The 18,814-nt window shown below is 42.2% G+C and overlaps 1 protein-coding gene across 1 annotated transcript; it reads right to left on the reverse strand.

The window, feature by feature from the left end:
- Positions 1-888: 888 nt before the first annotated feature.
- LOC124267465 (pre-mRNA-splicing factor ATP-dependent RNA helicase DHX16-like) lies at positions 889-18,612 on the reverse strand. The gene is made up of 11 exons (XM_046702384.1): positions 18,561-18,612; positions 17,364-17,492; positions 15,305-15,387; positions 13,860-14,025; positions 12,809-12,981; positions 11,580-11,916; positions 10,573-10,761; positions 5,646-5,756; positions 5,189-5,304; positions 2,530-2,704; positions 889-927 (listed from the first exon to the last, which is right to left on the reverse strand). Exons 3-11 carry the CDS (start codon positions 15,385-15,387, stop codon positions 889-891), a joined length of 1,389 nt encoding a protein of 462 aa, XP_046558340.1. The 5' UTR covers positions 17,364-17,492; positions 18,561-18,612.
- Positions 18,613-18,814: the final 202 nt, after the last annotated feature.

Here is an 18,814-nt window from a genome sequence, read left to right on the forward strand (position 1 = left end):
TTTGTCAGAAATGATACGTCTGGTACAGACAACCTTGATGTGATAGTTCAGCAATTTTGGGAAATGGAAGAAATTCCAAATCCAAAAACTGATATGAGTCACAATGAAAAGATCGCATTTGATATAGTCCAAGATTCACTAGAATATCAGAATGGGAGATACAGAGTTGCAATACCTTGGAAGGACAATACTGATTGTCTAGCAGATAACTATGATATGGCACTTAATCGCCTTGTGAATTTGGAGAAGAAATTGTCAAAAGATAAGGTTGTTTCTGATGCATATGCTGGAGTCATCAATCAGTATATTGAGAAAGGCTATATTAGAAAAGTAGATCCAGAAGAAACTAGAAACAGTAAATGGATTATGCCTCACTTCCCAGTAGTGAAACTTGATCGGACAACCACAAAGGTTCGTGTAGTTTTTGATGCCTCTGCAAAGTGTAAGGGGATATCTTTGAATGACTGTATTCATCCAGGTCCAAAACTACAGAATGACCTATTCGAGATTCTTTTGAGGTTCAGACAGTTTCCTGTTGCTATCATCTGTGACATAACAGAGATGTATCTCCAGATCGAGATCAGTGAAAAGGATCGACCATACTTTAGGTTTCTCTGGGAGATATGGATCAGGACAAAACACCTGGTGTGTACGAGTTTTCTAGGGTCGTTTTCGGGATGAACTGTTCCCCATTCCTTGCTCAATACGTTTCACAGAATCATGACGAATTGCAAAGAACAACATTTCCTTTAGACAGTTTTGAAATCAACATACATGGATGATAATATGGATTCCGTTCAAACAAAAGAAAAAGCAATAGAACTATATGAGCAGTTGAATGCAATGTGGTCATCAGCAGGGATGCATGCAAGGAAATGGGTATCAAATTCAGCAGATGTACTTGACAATATTCCAGTAGAGGACCGGCTGAAAGAGATCCAAATATGCTTAAGTGAATTACCTTCAGTGAAAGCTCTTGGACTAACATGGAATGCTGAAAAGGATGTTTTTTCAGTTTTCATATCAGATCCAGAACAAGAAGTTAACAATTACCAAGAGAAATTTCTTGAAAGAAATGGCAAAATATTTGATCCTCTTGGTTTGTTGACACCATTTTGCATAAGAGCTAAGATCATACTACAAGAAATGTGGATATCTGGTGTAGATTGGGACGACAATGTTAGTTCATATTTAACTGAACAGGCATTGCAATGGTGCAGTGAAATTGAAGGTCTTGCATCTCTTCAGATTACTAGATGTATGAATTTCCATCCTGACACCACACAGTTACATGTCTTTGTTGATGCGTCCTCAGAGTGCATTTGGTACTGTGATCTATGCAGTTACAAAATACATGATGGCATTACATCGAGCCACCTTGTTGCTTCAAAAACTCACGTGGCACCCATAAAGGCTGTTAGCATTCCTAGAATGGAGCTTATGGCTGCTGTTCTTGGCGTGAGGCTTCTTCTAGCCGTCTGTCAAGCAGTTGAAATGGCACAACACAGAGCGATTCTATGGACAGATAGTTCTAATGTGCTATGCTGGATCAGAAGTCAAAGTCGCTGTTTCAAAACATTCATTGCCAATCGGATAGGTTTCATACAAGAACACACAAATCCTTGTCAGTGGAAGTATGTTCCATCATCAGAAAATGCAGCAGACATACTTACACGAGGTACACATGTTCAATCCTTAGGGTCTAAAGAATGGCTGCAGGGTCCTGATTTCCTTGTGTTGGACAATTGGCCAGAGCAATCTGAAAAACTTGACTTTCCCGAAAACCTGGAAAAGAAGAAGTCTCCTTCCAAAGTAGTAACTTCTTTGTTTGCAAACCTTTCCTGCGAAGAGAATTGGATAGTGGAACCATCAAGGTTTTCCAGCTGGAAACGATTATGCAGGATTTATGCATACGTTTATAGATTCTTGAGTAACATCAGATCATCAGGTCTGAACAGGAAACAGGGAGTGATAGATTGCGAAGACATTGAAGATGCTGAAATGAAAATTATAGCACAAACACAGAAAGCTTCTTTTCCTACTGAATACGTAGCTTTGTTGAAAAGCAACATCTTACCTGTTAGTAGCCATATCTTAGCCTTGAATCCATTCATGGATGAACACGGGGTTATCCGATCAGCAGGAAGGCTGAAATATGCTGAAGTACTTTCCTATGATGCAAGATGTCCTGTAATACTTCCTAAAGGTGATCATGTTACCAAGCTGATCATCAAGAACTACCATGAGAAGAGTTTACATGGAGGTACCGAATGCTACGTTAGCAGCAATCAGTACCAGGTTTTGGATCGTGTCAGCTAGAGAGGAAATTCGAAGATGGGAGAGAGAATGCTCTTGGTGTCGCAGAAGAAAGGCCAAGCCTACACATCAAATCATAATGTAACTACCGCCTGTGAGAGTGCAAGCCTCATATCGGGCATTTGAAAAAGTAGGGGTGGATTATGCAGGTCCATTTATTACTCTTCAGGGTCGTGGCAAGAGTAGGCAAAAGAGATATCTTTGCCTGTTTACTTGTTTAGCATCCAGAGCAGTACACCTGGAGATTGCCTTTGGGTTAGATTCAGATTCCTTTTTGAGAGCATTGTTTCGTATGGCTGACAGACGTGGAATGCCCAAACTGATCATATCAGACAATGGCACAAACTTTGTTGGTGCAATCAAAGAACTGAAAGGGTTGATTTGTTGTCTAAAATCAGATGATGTCAAATCACAATTGGCCAACAAAGGTATCACATGGCGGTTCAATCCACCACATGCTTCACATTTTGGTGGAGTTTTTGAAACAATGATAAAAGCTGCCAAACGTGCAATTTTCGCCATTTTGAGTTCCAGCAGTATTACTGATGAGGAACTTATGAGTGCCTTTACTGGTGCTGAAGCCTTCATTAATTCAAGGCCACTCGCTTATCAAAGCGCTCATCCTGAAGACATCGTGCCTCTGACTCCCAATCATTTCATCCATGGACAGATGGGAGGGGAGTATTCACCGGAGTTAGATGCCTTTGATCTCCATCCACGTAAACGTTGGAGAAGGGTCCAGGAACTTCTCAGACACACTTGGCAACGATGGATGAAAGAATGGTTACCATCACTGAATGTTCGCAAAAAGTGGTTCACACCAACAAGGGATGTACAAGTCGACGATGTAGTGATGGTGATCTCCTCAGAAAACCCAAGAAGTTCTTGGCCTTTAGGTCGGATTGTCAGGACTCACCCTGGGAAGGATGGTCATGTGAGGGTGGTCGACATTCAGGTTGGTAAGAGCAACATTACAAGACCAGTGACAAAAATCTGTCCCCTTCACTGGGAATAAATCGACGTGGATGACAAAATGTGTATATAACCAGTGTAAATAGTTACCAAAAGGGTAGTTCAAACATATTTAGTTCATTTTAAATTGTTAGTTTATTTAGGTTGATAGATATGGATCTATCATAAAGGGGGGGTATGTTCGGGAGAGTTCACTCAAACGCATCTCGTTCAGTTAGTGTTTATGGAATTTAAAAACAATCATGGAAACGCATAGACACTGACTGCACGAGATTTGCCTGCGAGTGAACTAGACACGCTCCAGATTTCATGTTAGAATTTGAATTCAATTTCGGTTTTCAACTTCAGCTGACACAAGACGTACATTTAGAGTTAGGTTGGAAAAGTCAGTCAGTTGTTAGATATTCATAAATTAGATTAGACAATCAGTGGGGTTTAGTTAGTAAAAGGAAGTTAGAGGCTAGATTAGTTTAGTATTAGTTGGGTTTTGAACATTAATAGAGTTAGAATTTATACTAGGGGTTAGTGAAATTAGATAAATTCTAAGCAATTCTTCAACGCAAAAGTTTACACATTCAGTTAGTTCTTCACACATTCGTTTTTTACCCATAAGTGTTATCATATTTAGTTCTTCAGTTCCTCATTAGAAATAATTGTTATCACGTTTAGTTCCTCAGTTTTACATTGTAGACAATAAGTGTTATCACGTTTAGTTCATTAGATTAAATTAGCAAATTTACGTTTCCACAAAAAGCGTCAGAACACCGCCGCCATATAGCTGGGATATTGCTCAATTCGGCATTAAACAACGACAAACCAAGCAAATTATTCAAACATAAGAACATCAGATACATGTAATAAATTATGTGCCTAATCCACTCCCTAAGCTTGCTCGCAGCAATACATTTCTCCATTCTCAGCTGCCTGAGGGGTATCTAATCCAAGCTGGAATGTTAACAATCAGAATACCATCCCATCCGTTTGCTACCCAATCACTGCACGTGACATGACGCATTGTTTGAACAAAGTCTATTGCCTAACTACCTAGATGTTACTTTTCGTTTCTGATGCACATTTGTGTGAAAATTGCACTCACTCAGACCTGAATCTTACTACTAGAGGTGTGACGATGGTGAAATGTCACGATACAATACGTATCGCGATATCTTGGAATGATACAATTCGATTCAATGGATATCACGATATGATATCTTTAGTTATTTTCTTTAAAAAAAAGTATATTTTGATAGCAAGTAACAGTGTAAATTTTTACATAACAGTCAATTTCTAGAGAACATTAACAATTTTAAGGTCAACGATACATATCACGATATGAACAAAAGTATCGATATGTATTTATCATCAGATAAAGTATCAATCACAATTATCGATAGTAAGGTTGAATCATCACAGCTGTACTTACTACCGTTATAAAAGATCTCACAGCGATGTAGAATAATGAATTCACAAGATACCACACAAGTGTTTCGGTGTGGGGTAGGACCAAAGCCCAAGAAACTAATGACACTGTCATCCACCTCTCCTCTGTAATGGATGCCTGACTTCAGTATGATGTGTGAATTTACACAGCACCACTTGCTATCATTTGTTTCTTTCCAGCTATATCCCAGCTGCCTGTACATAATCGAAGTCTGGACCAGACAATCCAGTGATCAACATCATGAGTATCGATTTATGCAATTGGGTCAACCTGACCACCCAATCCAGTTAGCCACCTCCTACGACACACATGGGTTGCTGAAGACCAATTCTAGCCTGGATCTGCACAGGTTCCCACTTGCGATCACAGGACTATACATCAGCTGACAGCATCTTAGATGAAATAAAGCTAATGTGACATTATATTCTAACTCACTAACTTGGAAACACAGACACCTACCTGTAACTGGCCAGATCTGGTTCTGACAGGAACTCTCGCAGCAGCATGCCGTCTGTCATGTACTTGAGGATGGTTCTCTCCGACGTGCAGTCCTCAAACCTGATGCTGTAGCCAACCTGCAGCAGACGCTAGACTCTCAGCACGGACATTACATACAATCATAGAGAAGAGACATGAATACAGGTATTGAGCTTACTTATACATAGTTTTGCTTGAGAGATCATATGAAGTAATAAATTGTCACTGAAGTTATCAGTGAACTATTGGTATCTTCCCTTTCATTATTCACTTTCTCTGATGTTTATTATTTTAGAAATTTGTTACACTGAAGACTTTATCCATTTTATGAAATTTGAGATTGTAAAACAAATTTCTGAAATGTGCTTAAATTAAATTCACAAAGCATAAGCTTTGTGTTACAATAGTGGCCTTATTGGAAGTGGGCAATTGATCTCACCTCGTTTCCGAGTTTGTACCCCATCTCTTGTGCCACTCTGGATGCTACAGACATGGCCGCCACTCGTCGAGGCTGGGTGCATCCAACCATCATGCCATTTTTGTTGAAACCCTGAAACATTAATCTCAATCATAGTCCATTTGATTTCATTTGAGGCTAATGAATTGCTCACGAACACAAAATTTAGCTAAACCTGTAGGGGTTTCCAATTCTTTGAAGAGAATCTTCCTTGGGGTACATTTGCAACATTTTCGACATTTTCTGCAAATGAAAATGTCATGTGACAGTTGTAACAATAAAAGATTGTACAATAAATAAAAAAAACCTTTATATTTACTATACGGCCCCCCACCACGTGGATTTACCTCCCTTACCATGCATGCGTGGACAACCAGATGAGCACCCAAGCCCAAATCATCATTCCTTCTGCTGACAAAGCGTCAGTGAACAGAATTGCGAGGAGGTGGGATGATACCCTGTGTTCGTTTGATATAGACCTTGAGGGTCTTACGGACATCCAACGGGTGAGCACACGTTGGAGTGGTCCCTGATGTAGAAGGCAGGGAAAGAGAGGGAAGATCAATAGGAGCTGTCACGTGGAAAGCATGATTGATCTTCCAACGGTAACTATCCAGGAGGCGAATACTGACCCAATCAGGGTGAAAAACCGTCAGTGCCGGGTCGGACGACATTGTGTAAACATCGCCGAACCTTCTTCTGGATGTCACCGCCACAAGAAAGGCTGTTTTCCATGTTAACAACTGAAGGGAAATAGCCGATAGATGTGAGAAAGCAGGACCAGACAGCCAGTCTAGCACAATTGACAAATCCAAAGGTGGGCTGGTTCGCCTGAGAGCAGGTCGAACCCGATCCACGCCAGCTAAGAAGCGCTGCATAAGAGGGTGCTGCCCCAAAAGAGCGCCATCTGCAGGGGTATGAAAAGTGGAAATAGCAGTGCAGTAGCCACGAATGGTCGAAGCCGCCAAACCCTCTTCCAAATGAGACTGAAGGAACTCCAAAACTCGGACTACATCTGCAGAAAAGGGATCTGCAATCCCCCTATCTGAACACCAGCGCGCATAGCAGGACCACCTATCCTCATATTGAACATTTGTCGAATCCCGTTTCGAAGCCAGAATTGTGTCTGCAACTGCTGCAGGAATTCCGTGTGTTTCGAGGCTAGACCTGACAGAGGCCAGGCCACCCACTGGATCTGCGGATCCAGGTGCGGCACTCCGTTCTGAGTGAGAATGTCCGGTCATAAAGGTAATAGAACAGGCGGCTGAGCCAGAAACCTGAGAATTACCGGAAACCAGCTCTTGGAGCTTGCTGGGTGGATAGCTGGGAGAGGACCCTGGGGATCAGTGGTAGAGGTGGGAACGCCCACAGTACCCTGTCCAATCCAGCAGGAAGGTGTCGGAGGCCAATGCCTTCTGGTCCAGTATTCGAGAGCAGAGCACTGGTATCTGATTCGTCCCGCCACACGCGAACAGATCCACCTGGAAACGACCCATACAACTGGGAGATAACTCTGAATATCCACCGATCGAGCATCCACTCATGTGGGGCCAGGATCCGACGAGAGACCGCGTCTGCTTGAACGTTCTCCAGCCCCGGGAGATATACCGGAATCACCTGACAGTCGTACTGGTCGCATCACAGTAGAAACTCCGTCTCCCGAAGGAGCTCTGGAGACACCGTGCCGCCTTGCTTCAGAATGCACGTCATGGCCGTGTGGTTTGCAGACAAACAACCTGGCCCCGAACGTAATCCCGAAAGCGCTCGAATACCAACCTGGCAGCTCTCAGTTCTAACACGTTGATGTGAAGACGGGCTTGGGCTACGGTCCAGCGCCCGGACTCCGACAGACTGCCCAGACACACCCCCCCCAGCCCGTGAGGGATGCATCAAGGAGAAGACCCTGGAAAAATTCCTGACATCGGTCCACCACTGAAGGTGAGGGAATAACCACTCGGGAACTGTGAGACATTTCTCCAGATCCTCTGAATGAGCCCACAGATATGCCAAAGCCTGCTGTAAAGGGCGCATCCTCAACCTCGCCAATCACCGGGCTGAACAGAGGAGATCACCGAGCGAAGTGTCTCCATCTTGAAGGATGGAACCTCTATCATGCGGTTCAAACCCTTGAGGTTGAGTATGGGACGGAAGCCTCCATCTTTCTTCGGGACGAGAAAGTATGTGGAATACAGACCCGATAGTTCCTCTCCTGGTGGAACACGCTCTACTGCAGACTTGGACAGCAAAGCCTGGACCTCGTCTCGCAGAATACCCGCCTTGACTGGACAGGATGGCACCGGAGTGCGCCTTATGCCGGTAAACTCTGGTGGGCCTCGCTTCCAAAGTGGTAAGTGGCCGACGGTAACAGTGGACAGCACCCAAGGGTTGTTTGTAGCCTTCTCCCACTCCTGCCAGGAGAGGGAGAGGTGGCCACCCACTGGAACATCGGGCAGAAGCACATGGGTTGTCTCATGCAAATTTATTACCGGCAGGGACAGACCTGACAGAGGAGTTCGCATGTATAACAAAAAACAACAACACCCCCCCAACCCCACACACTGCAAAAAGGCTGCTGCGAACAGGTAGACTGCTCCTTGCCTCTACCCTTGGCGGGGTGACTCTTTCTCCTACTCATGCCCAGCAGCCGAAGCCAGCCAGCAGTCTCAGGCGTAGGCTGAGCCCTGGAGGAGGAAGTCGCGACGGGAGTACGGGAGCGAGAAAACCGCAGTTGCTCCAACAAGGATTTAGAGTCCTTTAGGAGGTAGCTGCGGAGACCTAGGAGACCTGCTGCGCCCAGCGGAAACAGAAGGGCCAGCAAGGTCTGCTGTTTTGCCGTGGAATACCTGGAAATCGACAACCACAGCCTGAGCATATCCATGACTGCGCACATAACCTGAGACGACGCGGATCGCAAAGAATCCCGGGTCAGGTGAGCCTGAACTTCAGTAAGCTGCCGGAGCAACACCACATTCGACGAAACATCGCCAGTGTGCGCATCCGGTTCCAGGACGGATGTCTGTAAAGAGGATAGATACGCCCATGGACCACTACCCGAATCTGTTGGCTGGCGTTACCTCATCGTAGCTCCGATATGATGCTCGCAGAGGGGCTCCCGAATGGAGAAAAGGTGGAACCAGCCAACACTGTTTAGCCGCCGGAGCAGCTAACGAGGAAGCCCAGCTTCCCCGAGGGTCACTGAAGTGAACACGCACTCGTCCACCACCGGTACATGGAAAAGAGAGTCGTCCCCTAACTGGTATCTCTTAACAAGCTCAGGCAGATCGAAGCGAAGCCGAGAAGCAATGAGCAAGGGATCGACCACATCCTGCACCAATGATGGGAGCACGCGGAGCCAAAAGTGGAAAGTTCCCTCTGATTCTTCCGCATCCCCGACCGAACCGAAGCCAGAGGCAAAGGATCAACGGCAAACTCGAGGCTCGGGGATCTAGCCAAGCCTGGCGATCCCGCACCAGAATTTTCCGCCCCACCTCCCGAGTTGGCGAGGAACTCCTGGCGGAACCCAGCAACTGAATAGTGGAGTAACGACTTCATCGAATCCATGTGCTTTTGAAACAAATGATTGATAAGCAACATATCAAATGAAGGCTGAGAACTAACAGGAGGGGAAGAAACAGACGCAGGTTTATCCTGAGTACTTTTAGACCTATGCTTAGGTTTTTTAGCTTTGGATGGAGGGACCTCCAACGTGGGGTCACCCCCCTCTCTCACGTAGTTCTTTGAAGAAAAGGAAGTCTGCTGCTCTCCTTTTCCTAGCCTAAGTGTAAACCCCAGACATAGCTCGCATACGTCCGGATTATGACCGGCCTTCTCAAGGCATCATAAGCATTTTACATGCCCATCCTGAGGTGGTATGTTTTGCCCACAAGCGGAGCACGCCGAAAACGCCTGAAAGCAAACATGCAAAGCATGACGCTAACAGCGGGAAACACCACAAAACATAGAAAATTACGTGAAAAAAAGAACGCAGCATGAAACAATTGTTTTACTAAGCAAATTTCAAACGAGTACAACGCTTAAACTCCCGCCATGGAATAGCAATATTCATGTAAACCACGGGGAACAATAGCGTAAATTACAACTATATGTCACATAAAATAAGACATGAACAACTGAAAGTCAATAAACGTTCCCAAGAACGAATAAGGACAATATACATACAGTAGTCAAAGTCTCAGACATTTCTTGTACAACTCAGCCAGCACGTGTTGCATGTAGCGTGACAGCAGAAGGAATGATGATTTGGGCTAGGGTGCTTACCTGGTTGGCCACACATGTGTGGTAAGGGAGGTAACTCCACGTGGTGGGGGGCCGTATAGTAAATAAAAAGGCCTTTTTATTTATTGTACAATCTTTTATTAAAACATTGTTACAACTGTCACATAACATTTTCAGTCGCAGAAAATGTATATATATGTACCCCAAGGAAGATCTCTATGAAAAAGAACAAATAATTGCAACAAAATCAAATTTTGCACAGTCACATGAAATCGACAGACCAACTCTGTTGATTTGTCTCATAATTTTGGACACCCGAATAGAAAAATTGTTTAAGAAAGGTCATTATTTTGTTGTCACTTTTCGCTATTTTGTACGAGGGGGGATCACTTGCTGGTAGAACAGCCAGGTAATCAAGCATGTGTAGTGAAATTCAATTTTGCCACGTGCAATGTGCAGTCTGGTTAAATTCATTTTGGACTGCTAACATTTTGAAGTTACCAGCCCAGCCCTGATGTCTGGCTGGGTTTTTGGCTTATTTCATACACTGTACACATGTTGATTACTATCATTAAACACACATTCACAAAATTTCATTACATGTTGTACATGAATGGCCATAAAGAGATTTTTCAAAATGGCGTCCATGGCATGCACAAGAGGAAGTACTGACCGCATCATTGAGGTACTGTGGTATCTGTGTAGTCTTGCCTGACCCTGTCTCACCCTCGATGATCAGGACCTGGTGAGCGCGGATAGCATCAATTAGGTCCTGCTTGAAGGGATAGATTGGCAGACTCTTCTTTGTCTCCTCGATGGTCATTTTCTGTTTCTCCCCCTCAGACATTTGGGGCATCTGGTCCTAGTAAAACCAAAGAGTTGGTCTCAGAGAACAAATCATATATGATAATCAAAACACTTTGTACAAGATCTATTCTTGATTATTTGGTCATTATAGTACATAATACAGAATTTGTTTATTCATATGTCTGTAAATGATAACATATGTAATGGTGCTAAACATTGACCACAGTAATCAGCAATTTCAGTCACAACATTGAAGGGTTAAGATCAAAACAAGATCTATTATAATACTATACAAAATAACAAACTTATTTCCCCAGGAAATACATACACAGCAGTACATAAGATCATCAAAACAAACAACACCTGAGTAAAGAAACAGTGTTAATCTCTTCGGGGGAGGACTTACATCATTCATTCATGAGAGACAGACAATCCATAATTACAAGTTTGCAGCATGCTACTGCATAATGTTCATGATGACTAGATAACATTTTAATAGAGAAATGTAATAAAACATACAAAGTCAACCAAAGTCACTGAATTTGCCTATAGCTGAGATTCTGCAATGTTATCAATTTGTGTTATCACCAACAATGGAATGACATCATTGTACTTTTCACAACGATGAAGCATAGTGACCTCAAAAGACTTCAACTGACCAATCAGCATTTAGAATCATTAAAGGAACTGTTTAAACAGTTTCAGATCATTTGTAATATTCCAGCAATAAAATGGCCATAAAAACAGAAATGGGATTCACACATTGTACCAGCATGGGGAATAGAACCTAGGCCTTCATTGTGATGAGCGAACACTTACCAACAGGGCCACCAGACCACCCCAGTGGTACTATGACAGAAATCATTTGCTCACCTTGTCCTTGATGGAGCCGGGCAACTGGAGAGCTTGCACAAACTCGATCTCATCGTCCATGATGACCTCATACTCCTGAGCCTTCTTCTTGGACTTGGCATCTTTGGCGCCAAACTTGAGGAGAGCAGTGGACAGATGGTCCTCCTCCCATCGAGACTGTTCATAGTTGGGTCCGCGCTCCGTCATGTCCTCCACATACCGGTCCTGTGGCTTCACATCGTCCTTTGGCATGTAGTAGCGGTTCACCTTCTCAACATCCCCAGCTTTACGATGGTCCTTGGCTAGTTTCAGAACCTTCTTCTTGTAGTTCAGTTCAGCATGTTCCCTCCTGGTGAGACTGAGGACAGAGAACAGTATGTCAGGAACATGCCCATGTATGTGATGCAGTGCAACTGTTACACTAATTTAACAGCTTAAACATATGGCATCTCTATGTTTTGTCTATTAATCTACATCCTGAAGGAGAGGTGATTTGCTTTTTATTCTGCTTTTAGCAGGGGGGAGGGGTGGACACTAGAAAGGGTTCCACATATTATACCCATGTGTGGTATTGAACCCGGGCCCTTGGCATGATGAACGAACACTTTGACTATTGGGCTACCCCCCATTTGAAGATAAGATGAGATTCTTTAGCAACCAAATACACTGTAGTGGGACGAACATCAAGTCTGATGAGAGAGTGAGTGGGTGGGTAAGTGAGAGAGTGAGTTTGTGAGTGAGTTTGTGAGTGAGTTTGTGAGTGAGTTTGTGAGTGAGTGAGTGAGTGAGTGAGTGAGTGAGTGAGTGAGTGAGTGAGTGAGTGAGTGAGTGAGTGAGTGAGTGAGTGAGTGAGTGAGTGAGTGAGTGAGTGAGGTTTTACGCTGCTTTTAGCAGTATTCCAGCAATATCATGGCAGGGGACGCCAGAAATAGTCTTTACACATTGGGACCATGTGGGGAATCGAACCCGGGGCTTAAGCATGATGAACGCTTTAACCACCAGGCTACCCCACCGCTCCCCATCAAGTCTAAACAATAGGACACCTTCAAATTCAGTGCATGTGAAAATATCGACAGTGATCTGATGTTGGGTATCATACATATAGCAATAATGCATACTTGTACAAAATATTTACATAGACATAACATGTGCCACTTGCAAATCCCACTGGTTAAAATGGTTCCTACTCCTAGTGCCCTTTTATGACGACACCATAAAAATCAGGAGTACATATATACATCAGTACTCACTTCTTGCCATCAAACAGATACTCGTCATCAATGATCTCAGCCTCCAGGTCCTCCAGTTTGTCATGACCTCGCTTCTTGAGGTAGTCGCGGCGGGACTGTTTCCGCAACTCTGGGATGATGTGCTTCCTGTCTTCTGTCTCCAGCTGTAGACGCTTCTTGGCTTCCTTGTACGCCTGCAATGGAGATGTCAAGTTCGGAATTTATAACATTTCACTTTCAACCTAACAAACATGTATATGTATATCAGTGTGTGAGTTGAGTTCTACACCCTTTCAGCAATATTCCAGCAATATCTCGGGGACACCAGAAATGGGATTCACACATTGTTCCCATGTGGGGAATCGACCGGCATGACAAGCGAACACTTTAACCACTAAGCTACCCCACGCCATATGAAGCTGTCATTTGGTTATTAATAAAAGTCAGAAAATGAAAAAAAACTCCTGCTTTTCATCATGATATACTAGAAATGATATCAATGTGGCAAATACTTGAAACAATCTACTGTCAGTCTGTGACTTTCGCCACTAGTCCCAAGCCCAAGTCCAGTAAAATACTTATTTGTATAGTAAGCAAAGCTAATAATAGTCAGTATTATAGCACTTAACTCAACTGAAGAGAATAATTATGATCAAATGTATTTGCTACAGCAGTATTCAAAATAAGTGCTGTTGACACCCGAGTCAGACTTTCTGGAGATTAGATGTTACATCAATACGTACATACCAGCATTTGAAATTCTTTGCATTAGCAAAAGTTAACAAAATCACTGATGTTAAATAATGTTATATGAAAACTGTGACAAACAAACCAATCACTTTCATGTGATGATATGTGACGATGTGATTTAAAAAGATGCATTTACTGCCTAAAAATCTACATAAAGGCACATGGTTGTCAAGGACAGGGACAGAAACACAACAATTTGCATTAACAATTACTTGCTGCTTAGAGAATGCCCTGACCTTCATTCAGGTGTGCTAAGATTTTAGAAAAACATCCTTAAGATATGTCCCCAAAATCCCCTAACACTAGTGAAAACAAAATCTACCTTCTTGTCAGTTTTAGATGTTACAGTTCGTGTTTTCTCCTTGTCTTTGTCCTTCAGTCTCTTGGCAAACTCATCTCGCTCCTTCAGGTCCAGCTGCCGCTGGGCCTCGTCTGAGTCGGAATCTGAGTCCATGTCCTCATCCGCATCCAGGTCATCAGCATCATTCCTGGAAGATGATATAAACACTCATATCAGCATATATCTTGATAGGTGATATAAATATTTGTATCCGCACAATATAATATCTGGAAGGTGATATAAACATTCATATCAGCATCTGGACTGGACCCACACATCAACTTCAGGAACATTCCTGGGACAACTTATAATTACTTGCATCAGCACTAGACCCTTTCTGGAAAACGATGTAAACACAAATATTGGCATCATCAACATTCCTAAAAGGAAACACTGACATGCACATCAACATCAGGATCACACTGGAATTGGCATTATTTCGTGAAGATGATATAAACACATATTTCCACACCAACCTTGTAATATAAACAGTCATATCAGCATCATTCTTGAAAGAAGATATTAAATACTCTTATCTTGCCTCACACATAAATGTCATTTTCCGATTGGCTGAGCGCTTTTCTATTATTTTCAATGTACCCCGCTTACAAGCGAGTAACATTTTCTATATACCCGCTGGGAATGCCGAACTAATTTGGTACTTCGTAGTAGTAATTCTTTATCTCGAATAACATTGAATCACGTATGATGTACGGAAATTACTGATGTTTTCCGAATGCAAATAGATGGAAGGGAGATAACTCTAAAAATAAAATTCTTGTCGTCTGGTACTCCATACTATTTTCTGATACCCGTGCTTCAAACAGTTAAAAAATTACCATTTAAGTGTTCGGTAAGATAAATTTGTTGTCACTGGTCCTTCGGGGCCCATGGGTTGATGTACCCTTGATGTTTCTTTATATCCTTCAGGCTTAGGGATCATAAACAAACACTGAGGGTACATCATTCTCCCCCCCCCAGTCAACAACTTATTATATCTTCATTTGCACCATTCATGGGAGATGATATTAACACTCATGGCATCATCACCATTCCTACAGGATTACATAAACACTCAAATCAGCATCAGCATCACTCCTGGGAGATAATATGTCAACTATTACTTAATGCATGGATGAATTACTTTGATAAATAAACTTGTATGTAAATGTTACTGTTACACACACCGGTATTCGTAACCCACTGGATTGAGAGAGTGAGTTTAGTTTTACGCCGCTTTTAGCAATATTCCAGCAATATCACGGCGGGGGACACCAGAAATGAGCTTCACACATTGTACCCATTTGAGGAATCGAACCTAGGTCTTCGGCGTGACGAGCGAACGCTTCAACCACTAGGCTACCCCACCTCCCCGGAACCCACTGGATGGCCTTAAGACTCCTGTGTATGTACACTGAGATACATACCTGTCACTCTCACTACTGCTCTCAGATGATTCTTGCTTTTTGCGAATGTTTCTTTTTTTCTCCTTTGAACTTCTCTTTGGCATCTGCAACACAGAAGAAGGTAATGTCAATTAATTAGTTACACCATCCTGATCAGTTCTGAATGTGAGTGTGTGTTTACTGCTTTGAATACAAAATGCCTTTTAGATAGTTGTCAAATGGAACATATGTTATTTTAGGCATTACACTTTCTGAATGAAGTACAGATATGTAATTTTTTAAGTTCAATAAAATCGTTTTGATAGGCAAATGACATGATAGCTTCATTATTATTGTAAACTATGGAACACGAATGGCTAAAAATAGAGCCATGCCAGAATGCGGTAAAAATACCCGCCAATAGCATTTGAGTATGTCATTCACAATTTTCAGACAGTATATAGCAGTTGAATACGTCATTCGCTATATTTAGACTATATTTTGGTCATTTAAGCATTGTCTGTCCTGCTAAGAAACAGTGGTCGCTTGACTCGTTTTTTGGTAATGAGAGCAAGAAAAACAAATATCCTGACGTTTCTAATGATGAGCACTAAAACCAGCTGCAAATCATGACCTGAGATATGTGAATTCGGGCAAAAAATAAATCGAACCCCTTCACATTTGGTTGTCAAAATAATCAGAAGTCGACATGAGACATCAAACTTCTAAAGATCACATTGAACAGTTACAATTCATGAAATGAAACAGCATTTCAGCACATCTGTCAAAAATGTAGAAAGGCAGGCTTCTTGATTCACACGAGGAAATATTATACACAAATTTTAATGACTCCCAAATAAGGAAAATGACTTTCTAAAATAAATACTGTGAGTCACCATGATTCCCATTTTGCAAAGTCTGTGTAAAACCCTGTGATAAAGTACTGTGCACCTTTGATCTTTTAGTGAAAGTACTGAAACATCTTAGAATGTGTGTTAAAATACATTTTGAATTTGTGACATCACTTTAACATGTTTAAACATTTGCACATATGTTTATTACAGGGGTTGGTTAATGCTGTCAACATAGTTTAACCGTGATAACTAAATGGTTTCCATTGTGCAAGCGATCCTAAGATGACTGGAGTAGCCATACCTTAACACAGGCGTACAACAGTTATAGCACTAAGATTGTTTCCTACAACGGCACCACATACATAATCTGGATTAAATCATAAATGGATTTTAGAAAACAAATCAATTACTTATGAACATTAAAGCAACCTGTGTTTTGTGAAATTAATCCCAACCCAAAACAGACTATGAAGTCTTAGACTATGAAGTCATTAGAGGTGCTGAAACCAGTCTGTTAACTCCTGTTTTGCTACCTTTTTGCAGTATGGTCAGTGTGCCATGGCTATAATGTTCAACATAGGACAGTGAGTGAGTGAGTATGGTTTTATGCCGCTTTCAGCAATATTCCAGCATTATCACGGCGAGGGACACCAGAAATGGGCTTCACACATTGTACCCATGTGGGGAATCGAACCCCGGGTCTTCGGCGTGACGAAAGGGCGCTTTAACCAACAGGCTACCCCACAGCCCCTCAACATAGGACAGCATGGTTTACATGTTTAACAGTGCATAGAATGATAGACATCTGGAAACTGGCATAGAGCCAGTTTGTTAGTAAAGACTTTGCACAAATACTTAAGGACGGAAAACTCACATGAACTACTGAGAGTTTCTAGGACTTCTGTCCTGCTCCCACAACGAAGCACTTAATATTTATGTGGTCACACCCTGGGCAAATAAGTTTGTTCAAAATTGCCTCTGTTCACCCAGCTGAAAATGGGTACCCGGTGGTATAAAGTCATATGACTATTAACCTTCCAGCCAAACAGACAGCTTGGGTTATCCAGGGTAATAATGCCCATGATGTTGTATGTGCTTAGAGCATGTCCCTGGGTCATTGAGTTCAGCACTATGTAAGTGGCCTATTATCATAATTAATATAATGCAGTAAAAACACTGGTGTACTCATGGTAATAGAAACGTGATACACAAACTAGTGGTAATCCAACAGTCTCTTCATAACTTACTGTTGCAGCAGGCACAGCATCTTCATCATCATCAGACAACAGAGTATATGTCTTGTTCTTGTGTTCTAGTTCCTTTTGGCGATGTTGATCTGTTGTCAAAGCTCTCTCAATTTTCTTTTTATGAGGAACCTGCAGGAACAGATGAAAAAAATATGAAATTTAAAGTTTATTTTACAATTCAAAGAAAACGTGCTGTGTTTAATGTTCGATTGTGAGATGTTCTGATAACGTGTTCGAGTACATGACAAATACCTTACAACTACACTAAGGATCGTAAAGGACTGGGCTCAAATGCAGTTTACAAGGTGTAGCACCAGCCAGCCATGCCTGCATGCCCACTGTTTCGCAATATCACTATTTGCCTCAAGCTCGCCAGTGGTACTACTTTTGAGGCAAACAACACTTTACGATCATTAGGCTTTAAATAGGTTAGGTTGAGGGGCTGTAGGTGAATTCGTAGACCAGACTAGTTCGTAGACGTGGAAATCCAGCGGATTCGTAGACGGAGTGAGCGGTGGATTTGTAGACGTTTTTAAAATGGGAAAAGTTCAACCTCAATGATGAAGAAAATCGACGAAAAGTGTTTGCATTTTGTGAAATAAATAAAATATATCAGGTAAGTATGATCGGCGGTGAAAATATGTTTAAAAATAATGAAATAATAAAATATGCTTCACAGTGGTCCATGTCCGACAAATTCCGACAAATCATAGGCCCTTAGCTGCCCTTAGTTTCGTATCACTGAAAACAAAGCATAACAACTTCGTTATACACATTCTAAGTAAAAATCAAACTAAATATATACTATTATTCAATTATTAATACACGTCTACGAAATCACCGTCTACGAACCAGTCTGGGTTACAAATCCACCGCGTCTACGAACTGGTTCATTCTACGAAATCACCGTATCCCGGTTGAGGTACCCATTTCTATCCTGATGGTTAAGGTACCCTTTCAGATCCATAGGGAGGTGAAGGAATGATTGGCACTAGCAACCAGGTCAACTGCAGTATTTGGTTCCCGGCTTCGCGAGTTTGGAGGCAGAATCACTGCAGTCTACCCCGAGCTACCTAACCCTGAAGATCATAAGGGGTGTTTAATCTGAATAATCGTGCCCTACGTGAGATACAAACTCTGTCACGAGAGTGGACAACAGTGAAACTTGTTGAGTTAAATTATAATTCTCATACACACCCGACTAAATAATTCTTTTGCAAACTGTGTCACTTGCTCATCGACATCCACTGCTCCCCGTGTCGCGAAGTTTATCGACGAATTCGTCATGACTTTCAGACTTCGCTGCAAGTCCAACGAAATACTGGCCGATGTATTTGTCGGATATGCCTAATAGATCGTGGAGCTTGTCATTTACCCACGTTTCTATAGAAGCCATTGTCTTAGTGGGCCTTTCGTTTGATATTCTCTAAGGAAATTCAAGAAAAACACAT

The sequence above is a fragment of the Haliotis rubra genome, unplaced genomic scaffold (assembly GCF_003918875.1).
Source record: "Haliotis rubra isolate DU_JTF1 unplaced genomic scaffold, ASM391887v1 Scf1311, whole genome shotgun sequence".
Lineage (NCBI taxonomy): Eukaryota > Metazoa > Mollusca > Gastropoda > Lepetellida > Haliotidae > Haliotis > Haliotis rubra.

Excerpts from the sequence above, each read along its gene's own strand:
- LOC124267465 (XM_046702384.1), bottom strand. The coding sequence starts at position 15,387 with ATGCCAAAGAGAAGTTCAAAGGAGAAAAAAAGAAACATTCGCAAAAAG. Across the intron at positions 14,026-15,304 it reads AGCAGTAGTGAGAGTGACAG|GAATGATGCTGATGACCTGG; the intron begins GTATGTATCTCA and ends ATCATCTTCCAG. Across the intron at positions 11,917-12,808 it reads TATCTGTTTGATGGCAAGAA|TCTCACCAGGAGGGAACATG; the intron begins GTGAGTACTGAT and ends CTCTGTCCTCAG.